The sequence below is a fragment of the Nerophis lumbriciformis genome, linkage group LG04 (genome assembly GCF_033978685.3).
Source record: "Nerophis lumbriciformis linkage group LG04, RoL_Nlum_v2.1, whole genome shotgun sequence".
Classification (NCBI taxonomy): domain Eukaryota; kingdom Metazoa; phylum Chordata; class Actinopteri; order Syngnathiformes; family Syngnathidae; genus Nerophis; species Nerophis lumbriciformis.
In genome coordinates, this window is record NC_084551.2 from 44,977,501 (window position 1) to 45,001,265 (window position 23,765).

At 38.9% G+C, this 23,765-nt stretch overlaps 1 protein-coding gene across 1 annotated transcript in view; it reads left to right on the forward strand.

Annotated features, from left to right (window-relative positions):
• agmo (alkylglycerol monooxygenase) overlaps positions 1–23,765 on the forward strand; it is a 192,368-nt gene that overhangs the window by 131,050 nt on the left and 37,553 nt on the right. Inside the window, 2 exon segments of the mRNA XM_072913031.1 lie at positions 4,472–4,554; positions 7,734–7,839. Coding sequence (XP_072769132.1) covers positions 4,472–4,554; positions 7,734–7,839 — 189 coding nt within the window.

Sequence of the window (23,765 nt, forward strand, 5' to 3'; positions counted from 1 at the left end):
GGCTGACTTGGTAGGATATGTACAGCAAGTAGTGGACACAGAGGGAGAGATCAGAAAGTATAAGAAAAAGTGTCTACATTTGATTATTTACAATCTGAAGAGGTATGATGTGGAAGGGAGGGTGTTAGTTTAGGGTTGAAGTTGCCTGGAGGTGTTCTTTTAGTGCACAAAAGTTGACACAAACAGGTTTGAATGGCTAATCAAGCTTCCAATCCCCACATGTGACATGTTTGTTTGTAATTAATGTGTGTGTATAAAAGGTCAGTGAGTTTCTGGGCTTCTGACAGACCATTGCATCTTTCATCCAGTGCTGCACATATGTTTCTGGATTCTGAGTCATGGGGAAGGCAAAATAATTGTCAACGGATCTGCGAGAAAACAGGAAAAGGGGTATAAAAAGATATCCAAGGAATTGAGAATGCCAATCAGCAGTGTTCAAACGCTGATTAAGAAGTGGAAAATGAGGGATTCAGGTAGACCAGCAAAGATTTCAGCCACAACTGCCAGGAAAAGTGTTTGAGATGCAAAGAAAAATCCAGAAATAGCTTAAGCTGAATACAAGACTCTTTGAAAAATTGTGGTGTGGCTGTTTCAAGATGCACAATAAGGAGGCTCTTGAAGAAAAATGGACTACATGGTCGAGTCGCCTGAAGAAAGCCATTCGTGCGCAAATGTCACAAAGTAACCCGCTTACATTACGCCAAACAGCACAGAGACAAGCCTCAAAACTTCTGGAACAAAGTAATTTGGAGTGATGGCTTTCTTCTGGCGACTCGACCATGCAGCCCATTTTTCTTCAAGTGTCTCCTTATTGTGCATCTTCAAACAACCACACCACATATATATACACATACACACATACATATATACATATATATATATATATATATATATATATATATACACAAAACCCCGTTTCCATATGAGTTGGGAAATTGTATTAGATGTAAATATAAACGGAATACAACGATTTGCAAATCATTTTCAACCCATATTCAGTTGAATATGCTACAAAGACAACATATTTGATGTTCAAACTGATAAACTTTTTTTTTTTGCAAATAATCATTAACTTTAGAATTTGTGACAAAAAAGTTGGGAAAGGTGGCAATAAATACTGATAAAGTTGAGGAATGCTCATCAAACACTTATTTGGAACAAACCACAGGTGAACAGGCAAATTGGGAACAGGTGGGTGCCATGATTGGGTATAAAAGTAGATTTCATGAAATGCTCAGTCATTCACAAACAAGGATGGGGCGAGGGTCACCACTTCGTCAACAAATGTGTGAGCAAATTGTTGAACAGTTTAAGAAAAACCTTTCTCAACCAGCTATTGCAAGGAATTTAGGGATTTCACCATCTACGGTCCGTAATATCAAAAGGTTCAGAGAATCTGGAGAAATCACTGCACGTAAGCAGCTAAGCCCGTGACCTTTGATCCCTCAGGCTGTACTGCATCAACAAGCGACATCAGTCTGTAAAGGAAATCACCACATGGGCTCATGTAACACAGTGGTGAACATGCCCTTTCCCAACTACTTTGGCACGTGTTGCAGCCATGAAAATCTAAGTTGATTATTATTTGCAAAAAAAAAAATAAAGTTTATGAGTTTGAACATCAAATATCTTGTCTTTGTAGTGCATTCAATTGAATATGGGTTGAAAAGGATTTGCAACTAATTGTATTCCGTTTATATTTACATCCAACACAATTTCCCAACTCATATGGAAACGGGGTTTGTATATATATATATATATATATATATATATATATATATATATATATATATATATATGTATGTATATATATATTTATATATATATGTGTGTGTGTGTGTGTGTGTGTGTGTGTGTGTGTGTGTGTGTGTGTGTGTGTGTGTGTGTGTGTATATACATATATTAGGGGTGTGGGAAAAAATGGATTCGAATTTGAATTGCGATTCTCACGTTGTGCGATTCAGAATCGATTCTCATTTTTAAAAAATCGATTTTTATTTTTTGTATTTATTTATTTATTTAATTAATCAATCCAACAACACAATACACAGCAATACCATAACAATGCAATCCAATTCCAAAACCAAACCCGACCCAGCAACACTCAGAACTGCAATAAACAGAGCAATTGAGAGGAGACACAAACATGACACAGAACAAACCAAAAGTAGTGAAACAAAAATGAGTATTATCAACAACAGTATCAATATTAGTTACAATTTCAACATAGCAGTGATTAAAAATCCCTCGTTGACATTATCATTAGACATTTATAAAAAATAAAAAAAAGAACAATAGTGTCACAGTGGCTTACACTTGCATCGCATCTCATAAGCTTGACAACACACTGTGTCCAATATTTTCACAAAGATAAAATAAGTCATATTTTTGGTTCATTTAATAGTTAAAACAAATTTACATTATTGCAATCAGTTGATAAAACATTGTCCTTTACAATTATAAAAGCTTTTTACAAAAATCTACTACTCTGCTTGCATGTCAGCAGACTGGGGTAGATCCTGCTGAAATCCTATGTATTGAATGAATAAAGAATCGTTTTGAATCGGGAAAAAATCGTTTTTGAATCGAATCGTGACCCCAAGAATCGATATTGTATGTATATATATGTGTATGTGTGTGTATATGTGTATTAGGGTTGTACACATATATATCGTACCGCTATACTAATGAATTAATTATATTCGGTACTATACCGCCTCTGAAAAGTACCGGTCGCGCTGCCCACCAATAATTAATTTTCTGACACTTGTCCTTAATAATTTTGACAAAATAATAGAATGGAAAATGACACAATTTGTTACTGCATATGTCAGCAGACTAAATTAGGAGCCTTTGTTTCCCTACATACTACTAAAAGAAAAGTTGTCTTGTTTGTTCACTATTTTATTTAAGGACAAACTTGCAATAATAAATATATGTTTAATGTACCGTAAGATTTTTTGTTAAAATAAAGCCAATAATGCCATTTTTTGTGGTCCCCTTTATTTAGAAAAGTATCGAAATAATATTGGTAAAATATTTGTATTTTTAATATTGATGTCGGGACAAAACTAATGTGTATGTATATGTATGATTATGTGTGTATATGTATATGTATGCATGTATTTATTTGTATATTATACATTTATGTATATATTATACGTGTGCAGTAAAAGCACATGGAACTTATTACTGTACAGTTTTAATTCATGAATAATCTTATTAATTATAATTATAGCAAGAAACACTTTTCATTTCATCTGCAGGGAAAACTATAATGAATTTTGTCTTTTCTGACTTATAAATGTTGGTACAATGTTAGACACTCATCTTAAACAATGCCAGAGTGTCAAATCATAAGGTTGAGGGATTTGGGCTTGAACTTGCAAGCAGTTTCATCATAGCTCCCCTTTAAACAAAGAGCAACTTCCTGTAAGCAAGCTAAAGTTTCCTGTTGAGAACTCAACCAAAATATAAAATTTGTACATTCAATTTTACATCTATAAAGACTTAAAGTGGCCCTATTTTGCAAAGCCAACTTATTTGGGATCTGCATAAATCCAACCATGGAGGCATGGCAAAGATATTTATAAAATAATCTTGCCTTCCTTCACACTTCTTCCAAACTAGCTATTTGGAATTTGCTCTGTCCTGTGACTGTTTCTGACCTGTGACTTTTATCCATATATGGTATAAATCTACCCAAAATGCTTTGTGAGAGTCCGCCATTGTAGTGGGATGTAGTCAAAAAGCTCCTTCTTTTTCTCTGTCCTCTTGATGTGGGGCAGACTGGCTCATACATGCACATGCATTCTCCGCTGTTGTCATTTCTAATACAAAGTAGCGTATAAAAAATACAACATGGCTGACGGGTAGGGGAGTTAGCTTACACTTGAATGTAATTCTAATTATCCCTAAAATACAAAATTGTATAGTCAAGTGTTAACTACTTAATTTGAAATAGTTGTTTTTTATGTATTTTCTTGTCCTGAATGTTTATATCGCCTATTTTATGTATGTACATTTTTGCATTTGTGGCTTTCAGCAGCATATGAGGCGATCTCGGTAGAGTAGAACAATTTAAAAAACGCATCACGTTCTGTCCTCAGAAAAGGTCACTTGGACCCGCCAGGGATCTCCGCGCCGGTTTTGGCAAGGTTGAGGGGTGTCTGGATTTAAAATTCACTCCAGTCTAAACGGGTCAAGTCCCCCATGCCGACCTTTTAAGGTCCATTAGAGGCCTGTCGGTGTAAAAGAAAATAAATGACACAAAATAAGACGCAATCTTTTTCTGCTGCAGCACCCTGGCATGCACACTTAAGCTAAAGGTCAGGCGTGTTTGGCTTGGCGCCGGCAGATAAATAGTAGCACAGCCGAGGTTCGAGGACCACAATCCAGCCTACTCCTGAGACTGTGACTCAAGCATTCATGATGCTAATGTAATTTTTTTTCTCCCCCATTTTGACCATAGATATTAACACAGGTTACCATCCTGGGGATGACTGCCTACATCCTGCTGACGCTCACCTGCATTGGTTTCATCATCGACCAAAGGTAAAGAACACACTGGATACTTCTGAGTGCTTAAAAAAGCAACAAAGTACAGCCCAGCTTGTTTTTTTTTTATTGGCCCTCAACATATTCTAAAACTAAAACGATTAAAATGCATTATCAATGAGCTACAATATTGTTTGATATTATGACGGGTGTCCCCGATATTGACATCGTTTCAATATCAGCAAAAAATAATGGCTTTTTTGCCGATATCCAATATTCCGATATTGTCCAACTCTTAATTACCGATTCCGATATCAACCGATACCGATATATACAGTCGTGGAATTAACACATTATTATGCATAATTTTGTTGTGATGCCCCGCTGGATGCATTAAACAATGTAACAAGATTTTCCAAAATAAATCAACTCAAGTTAAGGAAAAAAATGCCAACATGGCACTGCCATATTTATTATTGAAGTCACAAAGTGCATTTTTTTTTAGCATGCCTGAAAACAGCAGCTTGGAATTTGGGACATGCTCTCCCTGAGAGAGCATGAGGAGGTTGAGGTGGGCAGGGTTGAGGTGGGGGAGTAGCGGGGTGTATATTGTAGCGTCCCGGAAGAGTTAGTGCTGCAAGGGGTTCTGGGTATTTGTTCTGTTGTGTTTATGTTGTGTTAAGGTGCGGATGTTCTTCCAAAACGTGTTTGTCATTCTTGTTTTGTGTGGGTTCACAGTGTGGCGCATATTTGTAACAGTGTTAAAGTTGTTTATACAGCCACCCTCAGTTTGACCTGTATGGCTGTTGACCAAGTATGCTTGGCATTCACTTGTGTGTGTGAAAAGCCGTAGATATTATGTGACTGGGCTGGCACGCAAAGGCAGTGCCTTTAAGGTTTATTGGCGCTCTGTACTTCTCCCTACATCCGTGTACATAGCGGCGTAGTAAGAAGTCATAAATTTTACTTTTTGAAACCGATACCGATCATTTTGAAACCAATACCGATAATTTCCGATATTACATTTTAAAGCATTTATCGGCCGATAATATCGGCAGTCCGATATTATCGGACATCTCTAATTATAATGGCCTGTATCTAAAACGATACTAGCAGTCAGTTCTGCTCCCGCTAGTCTTTACTTCAAAACACTGTAAAATTGAACACACAGAAATGAAGTTATAAAATAACTTACAATTCCAACATAAATGCACAGTAGAACCTCGATTTATTAACTTATGTACTTCTTGAACGGGGTTAAATAAGTGAAATGTTTGTACAGTGAAGCAAGTTTCTCCATAAGAAACAATGTAATATGAATAATGGGTTTTAGTACATATTTTAGTGAAAGTTTGTGTCCTTTGAAGTGCTATACAGTAATGTATATCAAAGAAACCTAACAAGGGGTGATGGATAAACTTTCTATTCATTAACAAGCACACAGAAGTCTTTTTGAGGCCCTAACCAACGATCAGAAATCACAACAAAAAAAATGTTTTTAATAATCATATTTCTACAATTTTAAACATTTAAATCCACCCGCTATGTCATCGGCAAGGAGCTGAGGGTAAAGCAATAGACAACGAAAGAGAAGGAAGGGGGCGGGACCCGTGTGTGCGTGCTCTTGTGCCGTTGAAGGAGAGGTAGTGTCTTTTCATACTTGTAAAATAAGTCTGCTTTCCCAATTTCCCTGTTCACCTGTGGGATGTTCCAAATAAGTGTTTGATGAGCATTCCTCAACTTTATCAGTATTTATTGCCACCTTTCCCAACCTCTTTGTCACGTTTTGCTGGCATCAAATTCTAAAGTTAATGATTATTTGCCAAAAAAAAAAAGTTTATTAGTTTGAACATCAAATATGTTGTCTTTGTAGCTTATTCAACTGAATATGGGTTGAAAAGGATTTGCAAATCATTGTATTCCGTTTATATTTACATCTAACACAATTTCCCAACTCATATGGACACGGGGTTTGTATATATATATATATATATATATATATATATATATAGCTATAGTGATTTGGCTATTTCAACACCTCCAAATTTGGCGACTAAGATATACGTTATCTTATTATTATTTCAGATGTACTCTTTGTTTTTGCAAAATATTTCCTTCACACAGAAAGTGAGCTTAATTTTTAAACTTGTAAAGGTTATGGTGTGATTGAATGATCAGTAAAAGACACCGGGAAAAGGTATGATTGAACTTTTTCTTACAAATGTTTTGATACAAATAAATCATAGCCATGACAAAACAATCAAACAGCTTGTGTGTCCATCCATCCATCCATTTTCTACTGCTTGTCCCACTCGGGGTTGCGGGGGGTGCTATAATTTAAGTACAATTCTTGAAGTATAAACACTTTGTAGGACTCAACAAAAAAGACTGGCACAGTCGACTTAATCAAAGACTACTTTCTGACTATGGCAACGCACCTAGGACAAACTGAAATGATGCATACTTGCAAATGAGACATAACAACAAGCTATAACAACTATACTGAACAAAAATACAAACAGCACTTTTGTTGAACTCAAAGATCTAAAACTTTTACTATATACACATAAAACCTAATCCTCTCAAGTATTGTTCATAAATCTGTTTAAATCTGTGTTAGTGAGCATTTTGTTTTTTGCCAAGATAATCTATCCCTCCTCACAGGTGTGGCATATCAAGATGCTGATCAAACAGCATGATTATTGCACTGGTGTGCCTTAGGCTGCCCGCAATAAAAGGCCAATCTGAAATTTGCTTTATTGGGGGTCAGGGAGGGTCAGAAATCAGTTGGTATCTGGTGTGACCACTGTTTGCCTCACGCAGTGCAACACATCTTCGCATCGAGTTGGTCAGGTTGTTGGTTGTGGCCTGTGGAATGTTGGTCCACTCCTGGATATTGGCAGGAACTGGAACACGCTGTCGTATACCACAGCATCCCAAACATGCTCAATGGGTGACATGTCCGGTGAGTATGCTGGCCATGCAAGAACTGGGATGTTTTCAGCTTCCAGGAATTGTGTAAAGATCCTTGCAACATGGGGCCGTGCATTGTCATGCTGCAACATGACAATGCAAAACCCCTCCCCCTCGTACTTCAAACCTGGTGACGCCCCGGCCAACCTCCAATTAGTTTAAATTTCAACACAATTCCACCATAGAAAATAATAGAAAAGGTCACGTTTATTGTATTTTTATGCGCTCTTTAACGGCCATTGACGTTACGTCCCGTTGCTTAGGTCGCTGGCATCCATCTTGGAGATGCTGCGCTGTGCTGCCATGGTGACGATGCTGCGGTACAATCACTTGAGGCTCCCCTATTCTTCTCTGGCTATGCCCACTGAGGTAAGACCACCTACATTATACAGTTTGGCACCTCATCATCAATTAAATAGCAGTGATTTAGAAATATTAGTGTCACGTTCAGGGGCGTCGGGGGGAGGGCTGGGTGGTGAGGTTTGGTTGTGGGCTTTTTAATTTTTTTTGTCACTTGACCAATGTTAATGTAAAAATAAATATAACCTTGAACGTTCAATAATAAAGTTGCTTAAACGAAATGAATGTCTAAAACTACCTAGCCCTCCTATTAAAAATACAAAATGGGTTATTCCACCAAGTTAGCAGCAAACCTAACTTTGAACACTTCACTCAACACAGATGTCATAATGTCGTTAAAGCTAATCTTTAATATAATACATCTGTCTGTGGCTGCATAGGAGAAAGTTCTGTACACGTTTGCATCTTATTAGCAATAACTATGGTGCATTCAAAGACCTCCATAAAAGTTGGAAATTGAGGCGTCACTAGTTTTGAAGACGGATAGATCCACTACTAACATAATCATAATGATGATGTATTATAATCATAGTATTATAATTGTATTATATTGTTATTATATTATTAATCCTATTTATATCAGAATGTAAACTTGACAGAATTATAATTATGTTAGATCCACTATGGACTGGACTTTCCCAATATTATGCTAGACCCACTCGACGTCCATTGCATCCGGTCTCTCCTAGAAGGGGGGGGTCACCCACATCTACGGTCCTCTCCAAGGTTTCTCATTGTCATTCTCATTGACATCCCACTGGGTTGTGAGTTTTTCCTTGCCCTTATGTGGGATCTGAACCGAGGGTGTCGTTGTGGCTTGTGCAGCCCTTTGAGACACTTGTGATTTAGGGCTATATAAATAAACATTGATTGATTGATTGATTGCTATAATCATATTTAAGAGAATAATGACACGTTTTTTACTTATTAAAATCATATTCTGGACACTATGTTGAGTTTGTTGACACTTTTGTAAAAAAATGTATAACTTTTTTTAAACGAAAACAAATATTTTATGGGAGTTTATCAAGGTATGTTAATTAATCCCGTCCTTGAATAATAAAGGTTTTTAAAAAGCTGTTTTCAACTAAATCTATGCAATAATTCGTTTTTAGTGCATGTAAACATACAAAGTGTGTGTAAAGGGTGGTGACTTTGGGTTTAAGGTAGGATGGGTCTTCTGTCTGGGGGACCCTGAATTTGGTGCTCAGCCCCTGGTCACATTTATTAGTTAAAATGATAATGGTAAAACAGCCATTTATTTTGTTACATCGTAAATAAGTTACACGTTATCACTTATAGTATGACAGAGAAAGGGGCTGTTTGCAACTTCCTCAGTTATATTTATAACTGTCTATAATTTTCACAATTATGGAATTAAAAAAAAACGTTCCGGGCCCGAATTTTTTTATATATTTACGGCGGTCATTTACCGTCCACACGTACGCGTAGGGAGAGCGTGCACATATACATATATATGTTGTTATTATAATAAAATATACATTCAATGACAGCTAACGTTAACTATCCAAATCGCAATAATTAGCTAACACCCAAAGTGTAGTTACGTCATTGCAAACTAGAAGCCACCAGAGAGCGGGATATATTGTGTAAAATACATTGGAAAGTTAGTGCCCTCTAGGCATCTGTGTAAATATTGCAAACAGACCCTTTAATAAATAAATACACATAGAATGTATCATTATTAGGGATGTCCGATAATGGCTTTTTGCCGATATCCGATATTCCGATATTGTCCAACTCTTTAATTACCGATACCGATATCAACCGATACCGATATATACAGTCGTGGAATTAACACATTATTATGCCTAATTTGGACAACCAGATATGGTGAAGATAAGGTCCTTTTTAAAAAAATTAATAAAATAAAATAAGATAAATAAATTAAAACAATTTCTTGAATAAAAAAGAAAGTAAAACAATATAGAAACAGTTATAGAAACGAGTAATTAATGAAAATTAGTCAAATTAACTGTTCAATGTTAGTACTATTAGTGGACCAGCAGCACACACAATCATGTGTGCTTACGGACTGTATCCCTTGCAGACTGTATTGATATATATTGATATATTATGTAGGAACCAGAATATTAATAACAGAAAGAAACAACATTTTTGTGTGAATGAGTGTAAATGGGGGAGGGAGGTTATTTGGGTTGGTGCACTAATTGTAAGTGTATCTTGTGTTTTTTATTTTGATTTAATTAAAAAAACCAAAAATAAAACAACAAAAAAACGATACCGATAATCAAAAAACAGATACCGATAATTTCCGATATTACATTTTACAGCATTTATCGGCCGATAATATCGGCAGGCCGATATTATCGGACATCTCTAATCATTATGCTTCATAATTGTAAAAATATTAGTGTTCTTATTCAAATAATCCCAACTTCTACATCTAGCTGTATTCTACTTCAAATATTTAACTGAGTGCAACACTTTTGAGATCTGGTGTTAATTAAGAGTTGAAATAGTGAAGATGGAAACGTGAAGTATTGTGACGCAGCACGGGTGAAGTATTTCATCTAATTAAGTCCTTGACTTGATGGTTAACGAGTTGAAGGTCACGCAGGTGGTCATTGTGATTTTTCTGACATTTCCGTGGTGTCTCTGCCTGTGTGTGCGCTGTGTGGTCCACTTGGTGTGCGAGCGGGGGTGCTAGGTCCAGCCGGCGGCCTGATGATCTATGAGTCCAGATGCAACGGCCAATTGACCATAAAATTTGGCGTGCCTTTCTGGCTCTGGCAAGCCCGACTGTAAATGGCGGCCTGACCTCTCATTATTTGCACCACCTCTCTTTCTCTCTCTCTCTCTCTCTCTCTTTCGCTCTGCCCGCCGCTCGCCATCCCAGCATGGGCGAACTGGGGCGACGCCTCTGGAACCAATTAGTGCCGTCTGCCACTACCTAGAGCTGGCTGATGAGATTTGCACGTGAGCGCTGAGTCGCCGTTTTTATTGTCTTATGACTTCACATCTGTGCTGCTCAGGTGTTGCAGAGACAATTCAGGTTTTTCCTCACCATTAAAAGTATTTTCCCTACAGCAGGGATCCTCAAACTGTGGTACTGCTACGCATCTAGCAGCACGCCAAATAATCATTAGATTTTTCCCATATCAAACAGTGTTACTGTTCAAACTGTGTGTAATGTTACAGTGCCCAAAATATAACTGTATTTTCACACGGTATATAAGCCACACCCACAAAATTTTTGGGAAAATATTTTTAGCCGGACCGGACTATAAGCGGAAGATATATACGTTGCGAAATTAGTTATTTTGCACAGAAAGATTTTGTAAATGTTTGTTTACATACATTAGTTGTTTCCAAACGGTGTCTGTAACATGGCAGTAAAACGGCGGATCAAACAAAACATAAGTCATCGTTATGGACCCACTAGCTGCGGAAGCTAGCTCTCCAATCAGCTAAACAGACTCAATAACTCCACGATGACGTTATGGTGAATTTACTGAGGATTTTTGTGGAACTGAAACAAAACATAATGCCATTGTAACTTAATAATACTAACACAGACACTCGTAAACGTGTTAGCATATTAGCTAATGCTAATGACGCTCGCTTGATTACATTACAATAGCATGTACAAATAGGCATGTAAACACTCCTACAGCCATTACACATGAGACTGTTTAGTAAGTATCAACAGTTTTAGTTGTATTGTAAAACTTACAAACGTTGTTTGGAGTGATAAATGAAGAATCCATACTAGTACAACGCCATGGACGGCTAGAACACTGAACTGCACGCCGGTTAAAAGAAAATAAAAAACTGTAAATGGCACCTGCAGTGAGCGAATTTGTCCAAAAGATGGCGCCATACTACAAACAATAAAACACCTAAGTATTTTTGCTTGTTTTTTTGTTTTTTTTATGAAATTAGTTTTATTATTGCTGTTAACGAGAAAAACATCCATGACTTTGGTTGAAAGTTTAGGAAAAAATTAGCGGCGTATAGTCCGGAATTTACGTTACCTTAATTGTTTTCAAACGGTAACGTGGCAGTAAAACGGCTGATTAAACAAAACAGAAGTCATTGTCGTGGGCCCACTAGCTGCGGAAGCTAGCTCTCCAATCAGCTAAACAGACTCAATAACTCCATGGTGAGGTTTCGGTGAATTTACTGAGGAATTTATGAAACTGTAAGAATACGAAAAGAATGCCATTATAAGTTAATAATACTAACACAGACACTCATAAATGTGTTGGCACATTAGAGAATGCTCACGACGCTAGCGTCATTACATTACGACAGCACGTACAAATATGCATTTAAACACTCCTACAGACATCACATGACTCGGTCAGTAAAGCGGCTGTCCCAGCAATTTTAGGGTTTCACATTTGGACCGTCGTAGTCACTGTCGTTGTGTCCCTGGACAAGATACTTTACCCACCTGCTCCCAGTGCCACCCACACTGGTTTAAATGTAACTTAAATAATGGATTTCACTATGTAAAGCATTCGGGCGGTAGGCGGGGTACACCCTGGACAAGTCGCCACCCCATCACAGGGCCATCACAGATAAACAGAAAACAATCACACTCACATTCACACACTAGGGCAAATTTAGTGTTGCCAATCAACCTATCCCCAGATGCATGTCTTTGGAGGTGGGAGGAAGCCGGAGTACTCGGAGGGAACCCACGCAGTCACGGGTAGAACATGCAAACTCCACACAGAAAGATCCCGAGCGCAGAATCGAACCCAAGGCCTTCGTGTTGTGAGGCAGACGCACTAAACCCTCTTTCACCGTGCTGCGCCTTTCTTTCTTCCTGGAGGTACTGCAATACCAGGTCGATGCGTGGAGTGGACGGTGCAAGCTTTGAGTCACTAGAGAAAATCACTATATAAATATAATTAACTTCACTTAATTTCACACATGGAACGGTTTAGTAAGTGTAAACGGTTTTAGTTATATTGTCAAACTTACAAACGTTGTTTGGAGTGATAAATGTAAAATCCACAAGAGGAGAACACTATGAACATCACTTCTGCTTCCGGTTGAAAGCACTAAATGGAAGGACACTGCAGCACCTGCAGTGAGCAAACTCGTATAAAAGATGGCGCCATAGCACAAACAATAACACACTTTCTGAGCGTTTACTTGTGTTTTACAAACCCCGTTTCCATATGAGTTGGGAAATTGTGTTAGATGTAAATATAAACGGAATACAATGATTTGCAAATCATTTTCAACCCATATTCAGTTGAATATGCTACAAAGACAACATATTTGATGTTCAAACTGATAAACTTTCTTTTTTTTTGCAAATAATCATTAACTTTAGAATTTGATGCCAGCAACACGTGACAAAGAAGTTGGGAAAGGTGGCAATAAATACTGATAAAGTTGAGGAATGCTCATCAAACACTTATTTGGAACATCCCACAGGTGTGCAGGCTAATTGGGAACAGGTGGGTGCCATAATTGGGTATAAAAATAGCTTCCCAAAAAATGCTCAGTCTTTCACAAGAAAGGATGGGGCGAGGTACACCCCTTTGTCCACAACTGCTTGAGCAAATAGTCAAACAGTTTAAGAACAACGTTTCTCAAAGTGCAATTGCAAGAAATTTAGGGATTTCAACATCTACTGTCCATAATATCATCAGAAGGTTCAGAGAATCTGGAGAAATCACTGCACGTAAGCAGCTGGCCGGAAACCAACATTGAATGACCGTGACATTCGATCCCTCAGACGGCACTGTATCAAAAACCGACATCAATCTCTAAAGGATATCACCACATGGGCTCAGGAACACTTCAGAAAACCGCTGTCACTAAATACAGTTGGTCGCTACATCTGTAAGTGCAAGTTAAAGCTCTACTGTGCAAAGCGAAAGCCATTTATCAACAACATCCAGAAACGCCGCCAGGTTCTCTGGGCCCGAGATCATCTAAGATGGACTGATGCAAAGTGGAAAAGTGTTCTGTGGTCTGATGAGTCCACATTTGTATATTCGACATTGTGTCATCCGGACCAAAGGGGAAGCGAACCATCCAGACTGTTATCGACGCAAAGTTGAAAAGCCAGCATCTGTGATGGTATGGGGGTGCATTAGTGCCCAAGGCATGGGTAACTTACACATCTGTGAAGGCACCATTAATGCTGAAAGGTACATACAGGTTTTGGAACAACATATGCTGCCATCTAAGCGCTGTCTTTTTCATGGACACCCCTGCTTATTTCAGCAAGACAATGCCAAGCCACATTCAGCACGTGTTACAACAGTGTGGCTTCGTAAAAAAAGAGTGCGGGTACTTTCCTGGTCCGCCTGCAGTCCAGACCTGTCTCCCATCGAAAATGTGTGGCGCATTATGAAGCGTAAAATACGACAACGGAGACCCCAGACTGTTGAATGACTGAAGCTCTACATCAGGGGTGCTCATTACGTCGATCGCGATCTACCGGTCGGTCTCGGAGGGTGTGTCAGTCGATCACCAGCCAGGCATTAAAAAAATAGTCCTAAAAATGAGCGATTATAAATCTTCACTATGATGTCACTTTCGTCACTTGATTGACATTCACGGCACCCGAGGGTCTTCTGAGATGACGCCGGCTGCTGCCAGCTCATTAAAATTACCGACTGGAAGGCGAGAAACACTTTATTTCAACAGACTCTGGCGCCGTACCTGTCGTCAAAACTCCAAAGACCGACTGCACAGTTGCACAATAAAAGCTCTGCTTCATCCTGCCTGCGCTACCAAAATAAGAGTCTCAGAAAGCTGGCGTGCACAAGCTCGCAAGCTACGGAGTTTGCCGACAATGTATTTCTTGTAAAGTGTATACAAAGGAGTACGGAAGCTGGACAAATAAGATGCCAAAAACCAACCACTTTCATGTGGTATTGGACAGAAAGGAGGACTTTTTTTCTCCTCCATTCGAAAATGCGGACGTTATCATCACCACTGTCTGATTCCAATCAATGCAAGTCATCACAATCAGGTAATACACCAACTTATATTCTTGTCTTCATCAAAGAAAGGAATCTATATGTGTTAAACATGCTTGTATTATCTTTAACCACCTTTAAGTTGTTAACAATATTAACTATATGTGTTAAACATGCTTGTATTATCTTTAACCACCTTTAAGTTGTTAACAATATTAATTATATGTGTTAAACATGCTTGTATTATCTTTAACCACCTTTAAGTTGTTAACAATATTAACTATATGTGTTAAACATGCTTGTTTTATCTTTAACCACCTTTAAGTTGTAAACAATATTAACTATTTGTGTTAAACATGCTTGTATTATTTTTAACCACCTTTAACTTGTTAACAATATTAACTATATGTGTTAAACATGCTTGCATTATCTTTAAACACCTTTAACTTGTTAACAATATTAACTATTTGTATTAAACATACTTGTATCATCATTAAACACCTTTAATGTATTAACAATATTAACTATATGTGTTAAACATGCTTGCATTATCATTAAACACCATTAACTTGTTAACAAAAACATATAATTCATAAATAAGTAAATATAAATTATATATATGAATGAGGTAGATCCCCATGACTTGATCAATTGAAAAGTAGCTCGCCTGCAGAAAAAGTGTGAGCACCCCTGTTCTACATAAAACAATAATGGGAAAGAATTCCACTTTCAAAGCTTCAACAATTAGTTTCCTCAGTTCCCAATTGTTTATGAGTGTTGTTAAAAGAAAAGGTGATGTAACACAGTGGTGAACATGCCCTTTCCCAACTACTTTGGCACCTGTTGCAGCCATGAAATTCTAAGTTAATTATTATTTGCAAAAAAAAAATAAAGTTTATGAGTTTGAACATCAAATATTTTGTCTTTGTAGTGCATTCAATTGAATATGGGTTGAAAAGGATTTGCAAATAATTGTATTCGTTTATATTTACATCTAACACATTTTCCCAACTCATATTGAAACGGGGTTTGTACTATTTGCATTATGGCCGTCAGAAAAGAAAATTGCCTAAAAAAGCGTAGAAAAAAAGTTGCGGCTAATAGTCCGTAATTTACAGTAAATATATTTGGTAATTAAAACATCTGTCTTGTTTTTTATGAATACTTAGGCCTACTATGCTATTGTATTATAATGTTGGGCATTTTGGTGTTATTTGGAGAGCCAAGTGTTTTCTAAGGTGGTACTTTGAGAACCGCTGCCCTGGAACTAACCAAAACTTCAGCACTGGATTTATGCTGCCCAGCAGTCACCTTTTGAGCAAGTCATTTGACGCGATTACAAGTGTCAGTGCTTGATTTGGAACCTTCCGCTCGCAGGTGGCGCTGGTTGAAAATCCTCACAATTGGTTCCTGACATGCCCTTTACGTGAAACCTCCCCCCAACATTTAACGACCTCTGACGTGTGACTGGAACAGGCCACTTTTTGAAGTCAAGCCAATCAATTAAAAAGGTGCAGGCGGGGGAATTCATATTTAATTGTCCTCAGGCCCCTGTGACTGTACATTTGCACCCAGCAAAAGAAGCCGCGGTGCGTTTGCGGTCCTTGAAAGCCGCTGGTGTGATATATGGCACCCTTAAAGCTCGCGGTGGTATTTATGGCAGCTCTGGAGAGTTCCCCCCGTAAAGCTTGCAGGCTTGACCTGTAAACCACCGCTGCCTCCCGCCCACTCGCCTGCCCAAAAAGCCACGTCTGTGGGGATCACACCAAGGCCTCCAGACGGGAAGCTGGCAACCGTCTGTGTGAATGAACTGTGGAGCGAATGGGGTTATGATCCTATTGGGCGTGCACCGGTATTTGTGCAATGCACATTGTTTTCTAACATCATAGCAAACCGAACACACGTGGGACTCTTAGAAACAGACAAAACATTGAAGAATACTAAGTTCTTCACACCATCATTTCATAGGCGCGTCGTCATTCCTGCATTGAGCGTCATCAGTTGTGGTTCTGATCCTCTATTGCGCTTCAGGGCTTTTTGCCAGGCTTGTTTTTCAGAATTTGGATTCACTTTGCGCTGATATGTGCAAGAAATACAGTGAAACTTCCATTTCCGAATTTACCGTAAATTCCAAACTAAAAGCCGCTACTTTTTGCCTACACTTTGAACCCTGCGGCTTATAAGTTGGAGCAGCCAATTTATGGAGTTTTCTTCGCTGACAGCGAAGTATAATGTAAATTGTTTAAAAAAAAACAAAAAAAACAATCAAACACGCATTAAAACCTAAAAATAAAGACAACTTCATATTGTTTTCTTTGTCTTATTTTGGCCAAAAACAGAACAAGCACATTCTGAAAATGTACATATTACAAATAATCATCTTGGCAAAACTCTTCAAGTTAGTTGAAAGTTGAGGAAAAAATTGGTGCGGTTTCAAAAACCCCATGAAGACCACAATGTGAATTATATTTGTGAAGTGAATTATATTTATATAACGCTTTTCTCTAGTGACTCAAAGCGCTTTTGCATAGTGAAACCCAATATCTAAGTTACATTTAAACCAGTGTGGGTGGCACTGGGAGCAGGTGGGTAAAGTGTCTTGGCCCAAGGACACAACGGCAGTGACTAGGATGGCGGAAACGGGGATCGAACCTGGAACCCTCAAGTTGCTGGCACGGCCACTCTACCAACCGGGCTATACCGCCCCGATGAACTTAGACTTTGCTTCACTGTTTTTCAAAGCCATTCAACTTTAAGCACTTCCTGTTTAGCGTTATTACATTGGCAGTTGACATTTGGAAAAGCGGCATTGGTGACATCCGCAACTGCCACAACACATTAATTTATTATCATGCAAATATTACAATAATAATAATAAACATAACAAAAATGAGACCATATTAGTCGAACTCAACGTAACATAACTACAAACTTAACCAATGTGAGCACACATGAAAACACATTTTTACCATGGAGTTCAGGGTACGCATCGTGCATTCCAGCCAATTTATGGAGTTTTCTTCGCTGACGGCGAAGTATAATGTAAATTGTTTAAAAAAACAAAAAAAAACAATTAAACACGCATTAAAACCTAAAAATAAAGACAACTTCCGATTGTTTTCTTTGTCTTACTTTGGCCAAAAACAGGACAAGCACATTCTGAAAATGTATATATTACAAATAATCATCTTGGCAAAACTCTTCAAGTTAGTTGAAAGTTGAGGAAAAAATTGGTGCGGTTTCAAAAACCCCATTAAGACCACAATGTGAATTATATTTGTGAAGTGAATTATATTTATATAACGCTTTTCTCTAGTGACTCAAAGCGCTTTTGCATAGTGAAACCCAATATCTAAGTTACATTTAAACCAGTGTGGGTGGCACTGGGAGCAGGTGGGTAAAGTGTCTTGGCCCAAGGACACAACGGCAGTGACTAGGATGGCGGAAGCGGGGATCGAACTTGGAACCCTCAAGTTGCTGGCACGGCCACTCTACCAACCGGGCTATACCGCCCCGATGAACTTAGACTTTGCTTCACTGTTTTTCAAAGCCATTCAACTTTAAGCACTTCCTGTTTAGCGTTAATACGTTGGCAGTTGACATTTGGAAAAGCGGCATTGGTGACATCCGCAACTGCCACAACACATTAATTTATTATCATGCAAATATTACAATAATAATAATAAACATAACAAAAATGAGACCATATTAGTCGAACTCAACGTAACATAACTACAAACTTAACCAATGTGAGCACACATGAAAACACATTTTTACCATGGAGTTCAGGGTACGCATCGTGCATTCCAGCCAATTTATGGAGTTTTCTTCGCTGACGGCGAAGTATAATGTAAATTGTTTAAAAAAAAAAAAAAAAAAATTAAACACGCATTAAAACCTAAAAATAAAGACAACTTCCGATTGTTTTCTTTGTCTTACTTTGGCCAAAAACAGGACAAGCACATTCTGAAAATGTATATATTACAAATAATCATCTTGGCAAAACTCTTCAAGTTAGTTGAAAGTTGAGGAAAAAATTGGTGCGGTTTCAAAAACCCCATTAAGACCACAATGTGAATTATATTTGTGAAGTGAATTATATTTATATAACGCTTTTCTCTAGTGACTCAAAGCGCTTTTGCATAGTGAAACCCAATATCTAAGTTACATTTAAACCAGTGCGGGTGGCACTGGGAGCAGGTGGGTAAAGTGTCTTGGCCCAAGGACACAACGGCAGTGACTAGGATGGCGGAAGCGGGGATCGAACCTGGAACCCTCAAGTTGCTGGCACGGCCACTCTACCAACCGGGCTATACCGCCCCGATGAACTTAGACTTTGCTTCACTGTTTTTCAAAGCCATTCAACTTTAAGCACTTCCTGTTTAGCGTTATTATGTTGGCAGTTGACATTTGGAAAAGCGGCATTGGTGACATCCGCAACTGCCACAACACATTAATTTATTATCATGCAAATATTACAATAATAATAATAAACATAACAAAAATGAGACCTACTCAGTGGCGTAGTGGTTAGAGTGTCCACCCTGAGATCGGTAGGTTGTGAGTTCCAACCCCAGCCGAGTCATACCAAAGACTATAAAAATGGGACCCATTACATCCCTGCTTGGCACTCAGCATCAAGGGTTGGAATTGGGGGTTAAATCACCAAAATGATTCCCGGGCGCGGCACCGCTGCTACCCACTGCTCCCCTCACCTCCCAGGGGGTGAACAAGGGGATGGGTCAAATGCAGAGGACAAATTTCACCACACCTAGTGTGTGTGTGACAATCATTGGTACTTTAACTTTAACTAATATTAGCCAAACTCAACGTAACATAACTACAAACTTAACCAATGTGAGCACACATGAAAACACATTTTTACTATGGAGTTCAGGGTGCGCATCGTGCATTCAACCAATTGCAAGCACTGCATCGAACTCTAAAAATATGATGGTCATGTTGACTTAAGTTTTTGCATCTTACCGTTTCGTTATTTTATCCGTTAAGTGGATCATCGGTGGCGACTTGTCCAGGGTGTACCGCGCCTTCTGCCCGATTGTAGCTGAGATAGGCTCCAGCACCCCCCACGACCCAGAAAGGGATAAGCGGTAGAAAATGGATGGATGGATGGATCATTTACAATGAAAGAAGGTATTGCCGCTACTGCCGCCATCTGCTGCCATCCACAAAAGGAGCAGCTGATTGCTTGCACATGCGCTGGTTGGAGTAGCGGCAGCCAATTAAGACGGCGGTTAAAGTCAGCTGACATGTCATCTTTAAACACTCTCATGTGTGACATGGGTTACACTTGAATCGCTATTGCGACATCCAGTGGACACATTTAGAAGAGCAGTTTCTCTCATTAAAAAATGCAGTTAATTTTTATATTTAGCAAGCTCATCTTGCAAGCTGCGGGACGGATTAAACCTGTTTGCGGGCCGTACGTTTGACACTCCTGGTTTAGACTGAGCTATGAACCTACCGGAAGTGCAGTTGCATTCGGTCTTCTCGCCGTCCATAGCGTTTTTACTCGTATGGATTCTTAATCACAACAAAGGCACGTTTGTAAGTTTTACAGTATAACTAAAACCATTTTTACTTACTAAACCGGCCCATGTGTATGAGTGTTTTCATGCATATTCGTACGTGCTATGGTAATGTAATGAAGCCCTAGCACTAGCTACAAACCCCATTTCCATATGAGTTGGGACATTGTGTTAGATGTAAATATAAACGGAATACAATGATTTGCAAATCCTTTTCAACCCATATTCAATTGAATGCACACAAAGATCATTTTCTACCCATTATCAGTTGAATATGCTACAAAGACAACATATTTGATGTTCAAACTGATAAAAAAAATTTTTTTTGGCAAATAATCATTAACTTTAGAATTTGATGCCAGCAACACGTGACAAATAAGTTGGGATAGGTGGCAATAAATACTGATAAAGTTGAGGAATGCTCATCAAACACTTATTTGGAACATCCCACAGGTGAACAGACAAATTGGGAACAGGTGGGTGCCATGATTGGGTATAAAAGTAGATTCCATGAAATGCTCAGTCATTCACAAACAACGATGGGGCGAGGGTCACCACTTTGTCAACAAATGCGTGAGCAAATTGTTGAACAGTTTAAAAAAAACCTTTCTCAACCAGCTATTGCAAGGAATTTAGGGATTTCACCATCTACGGTTCGTGATATCATCAAAGGGTTCATAGAATCTGGAGAAATCACTGCACTCCGAGATGTTATCCAATTTTGTTATTCGATTCCGAGATCGCCAAAGTCTGAGGGCCCACAGCTCCTCCCATTCGCGAGGGTTTGATGGGTAAACTATCTTTTTAATAACAAAGTCAAAACAACAACGAACTGAACTGTTCTCCTGCTATGCAGCCGCCATGCCTGCACACACTCTGTCACAAGCCCTGTGGTGCACTCGCAGTTTGAAATCCAAAAACTCCTTAACTTTAACAGCTTGGTCGCTCCAATGATTAAGAATAAAACATTTTAATCCAGTTTACCTTGTAGGTTAATTTTCTTGCTGTGGAACCGAAAAAATGGGGTGGAGGAGGTAGTGTCGACAACGCTGTGGATACCTTCTATTTGTTTCCAAAAAAAATAGTTTCAGCTCATTTTTAAGAGCTGTAATTATTATTAAAAAACAATTATTAAAAAAAACAATTATTCATCCACACACACACACACACACACACACACACACACACACACACACACACACACACACACACACACACACACACACACACACACACACACACACACACACACACACACACACACAAACAACAATTGGTACCTTTGAGTTCCGTTGTCAATTCCCAGGTTCCAGGAATTGGCACAGTATCGGTTCAAATGTGAAAGGTACCCATACCTACTTACACGATGCTGTTCCTACAAAAAACTCAGTTTCCATATGAGTTGGGAAATTGTGTTAGATGTAAATATAAACAGAATACAATGATTTGCAAATCCTTTTCAACCCATATTCAATCGAATGCACTACAAAGACAAGATATTTGATGTTCAAACTCATAAACTTTTTTTTTTTTTGCAAATAATAATTGACTTAGAATTTCATGGCTGCAACACGTGCCAAAGTAGTTGGGAAAGGGCATGTTCACCGCTGTGTTACATGGCCTTTCCTTTTAACAACACTCAGTAAACGTTTGGGAACTGAGGAGACACATTTTTTAAGCTTCTCAGGTGGAATTCTTTCCCATTCTTGCTTGATGTACAGCTTAAGTTGTTCAACAGTCCGGGGGTCTCCGTTGTGGTATTTTAGGCTTCATAATGCGCCACACATTTTCAATGGGAGACAGGTCTGGACTACAGGCAGGCCAGTCTAGTACCCGCACTCTTTTACTATGAAGCCGCGTTGACGTAACACGTGGCTTGGCATTGTCTTGCTGAAATAAGCAGGGGCGTCTATGGTAACATTGCTTGGATGGCAACAAATGTTGCTCCAAAACCTGTATGTACCTTTCAGCATTAATGGTGCCTTCACAGATGTGTAAGTTACCCATGTCTTGGGCACTAATACACCCCCATACCATCATATATGCTGTCTTTTGAACTTTGCGCCTATAACAATCCGGATGGTTCTTTTCCTCTTTGGTCCGGAGGACACGACGTCCACAGTTTCCAAAAACAATTTGAAATGTGGACTCGCAGACCACAGAACACTTTTCCACTTTGTATCAGTCCATTTTAGATGAGCTCCGGCCAAGCGAAGCCGACGGCGTTTCTGGGTGTTGTTGATAAACGGTTTTCGCCTTGCATAGGAGAGTTTTAACTTGCACTTACAAATGTAGCGATCAACTGTAGTTACTGACAGTGGGTTTCTGAAGTGTTCCTGAGCCCATGTGGTGATATCCTTTACACACTGATGTCGCTTGTTGATGCAGTACAGCCTGAGGGATCGAAGGTCACGGGCTTAGCTGCTTACGTGCAGTGATTTCTCTAGATTCTCTGAACCTTTTGATGATATTACGGACCGTAGATGGTGAAATCCCTAAATTCCTTGCAATAGCTGGTTGAGAAAGGTTTTTCTTAAACTGTTCAACAATTTGCTCACGCATTTGTTGACAAAGTGGTGACCCTCTCCCCATCCTTGTTTGTGAATGACTGAGCATTTCATGGAATCTACTTTTATACCCAATCATGGCACCAACCTGTTCCCAATTTGCCTGTTCACCTGTGGGATGTTCCAAATAAGTGTTTGATGAGCATTCCTCAACTTTATCAGTATTTATTGCCACCTTTCCCAACTTCTTTGTCACGTGTTGCTGGCATCAAATTCTAAAGTTATGATTATTTGCAAAAAAAAAAAATGTTTATCAGTTTGAACATCAAATATGTTGTCTTTGTAGCATATTCAACTGAATATGGGTTGAAAGTTATTTGCAAATCATTGTATTCCGTTTATATTTACATCTAACACAATTTCCCAACTCATATGGAAACGGGGTTTGTAGACCAATTCAATTGAACAAAATGTGCGGGAAGGTAATAATTCAAAAATAAGTCGGGGGTGATTTGTTGCATTGGCAATTGACCTTTCCATGATTGTGCTGCTTGTCTCTTTGTAAGAGCTCATTTTTTACTGCCGACTTGTCTGTGGAAAGATAAATGTCCAGGTCAGATCAATATTTTCAAGTTCAAGTCCAACACAAAGGCCCAGCCAAAGCAGCAGAAAAAACACAAACCCCCGCTCTTTCTTTTCCTGGCATGGCTGCCGTGGCGGACAGATAAGACGACCCAGGGTGCGGAGGTCGTCGTTATTTCAGGCGCTCAACGTCCCCGCCGCCAAAACCCTCACGTGCGAAAGGTCTAGGCGGGAAGATGTGGTAGCGAGAGGCGGTGGAAAGTCCTGAGGATGACATCATGTGCGCACTCTCAGGAATGGAAAGAGAAAGGAAATCTCCTCCCCGGGAGAAAAATGGAGGTTTTTTTTTTTTAGAGCAA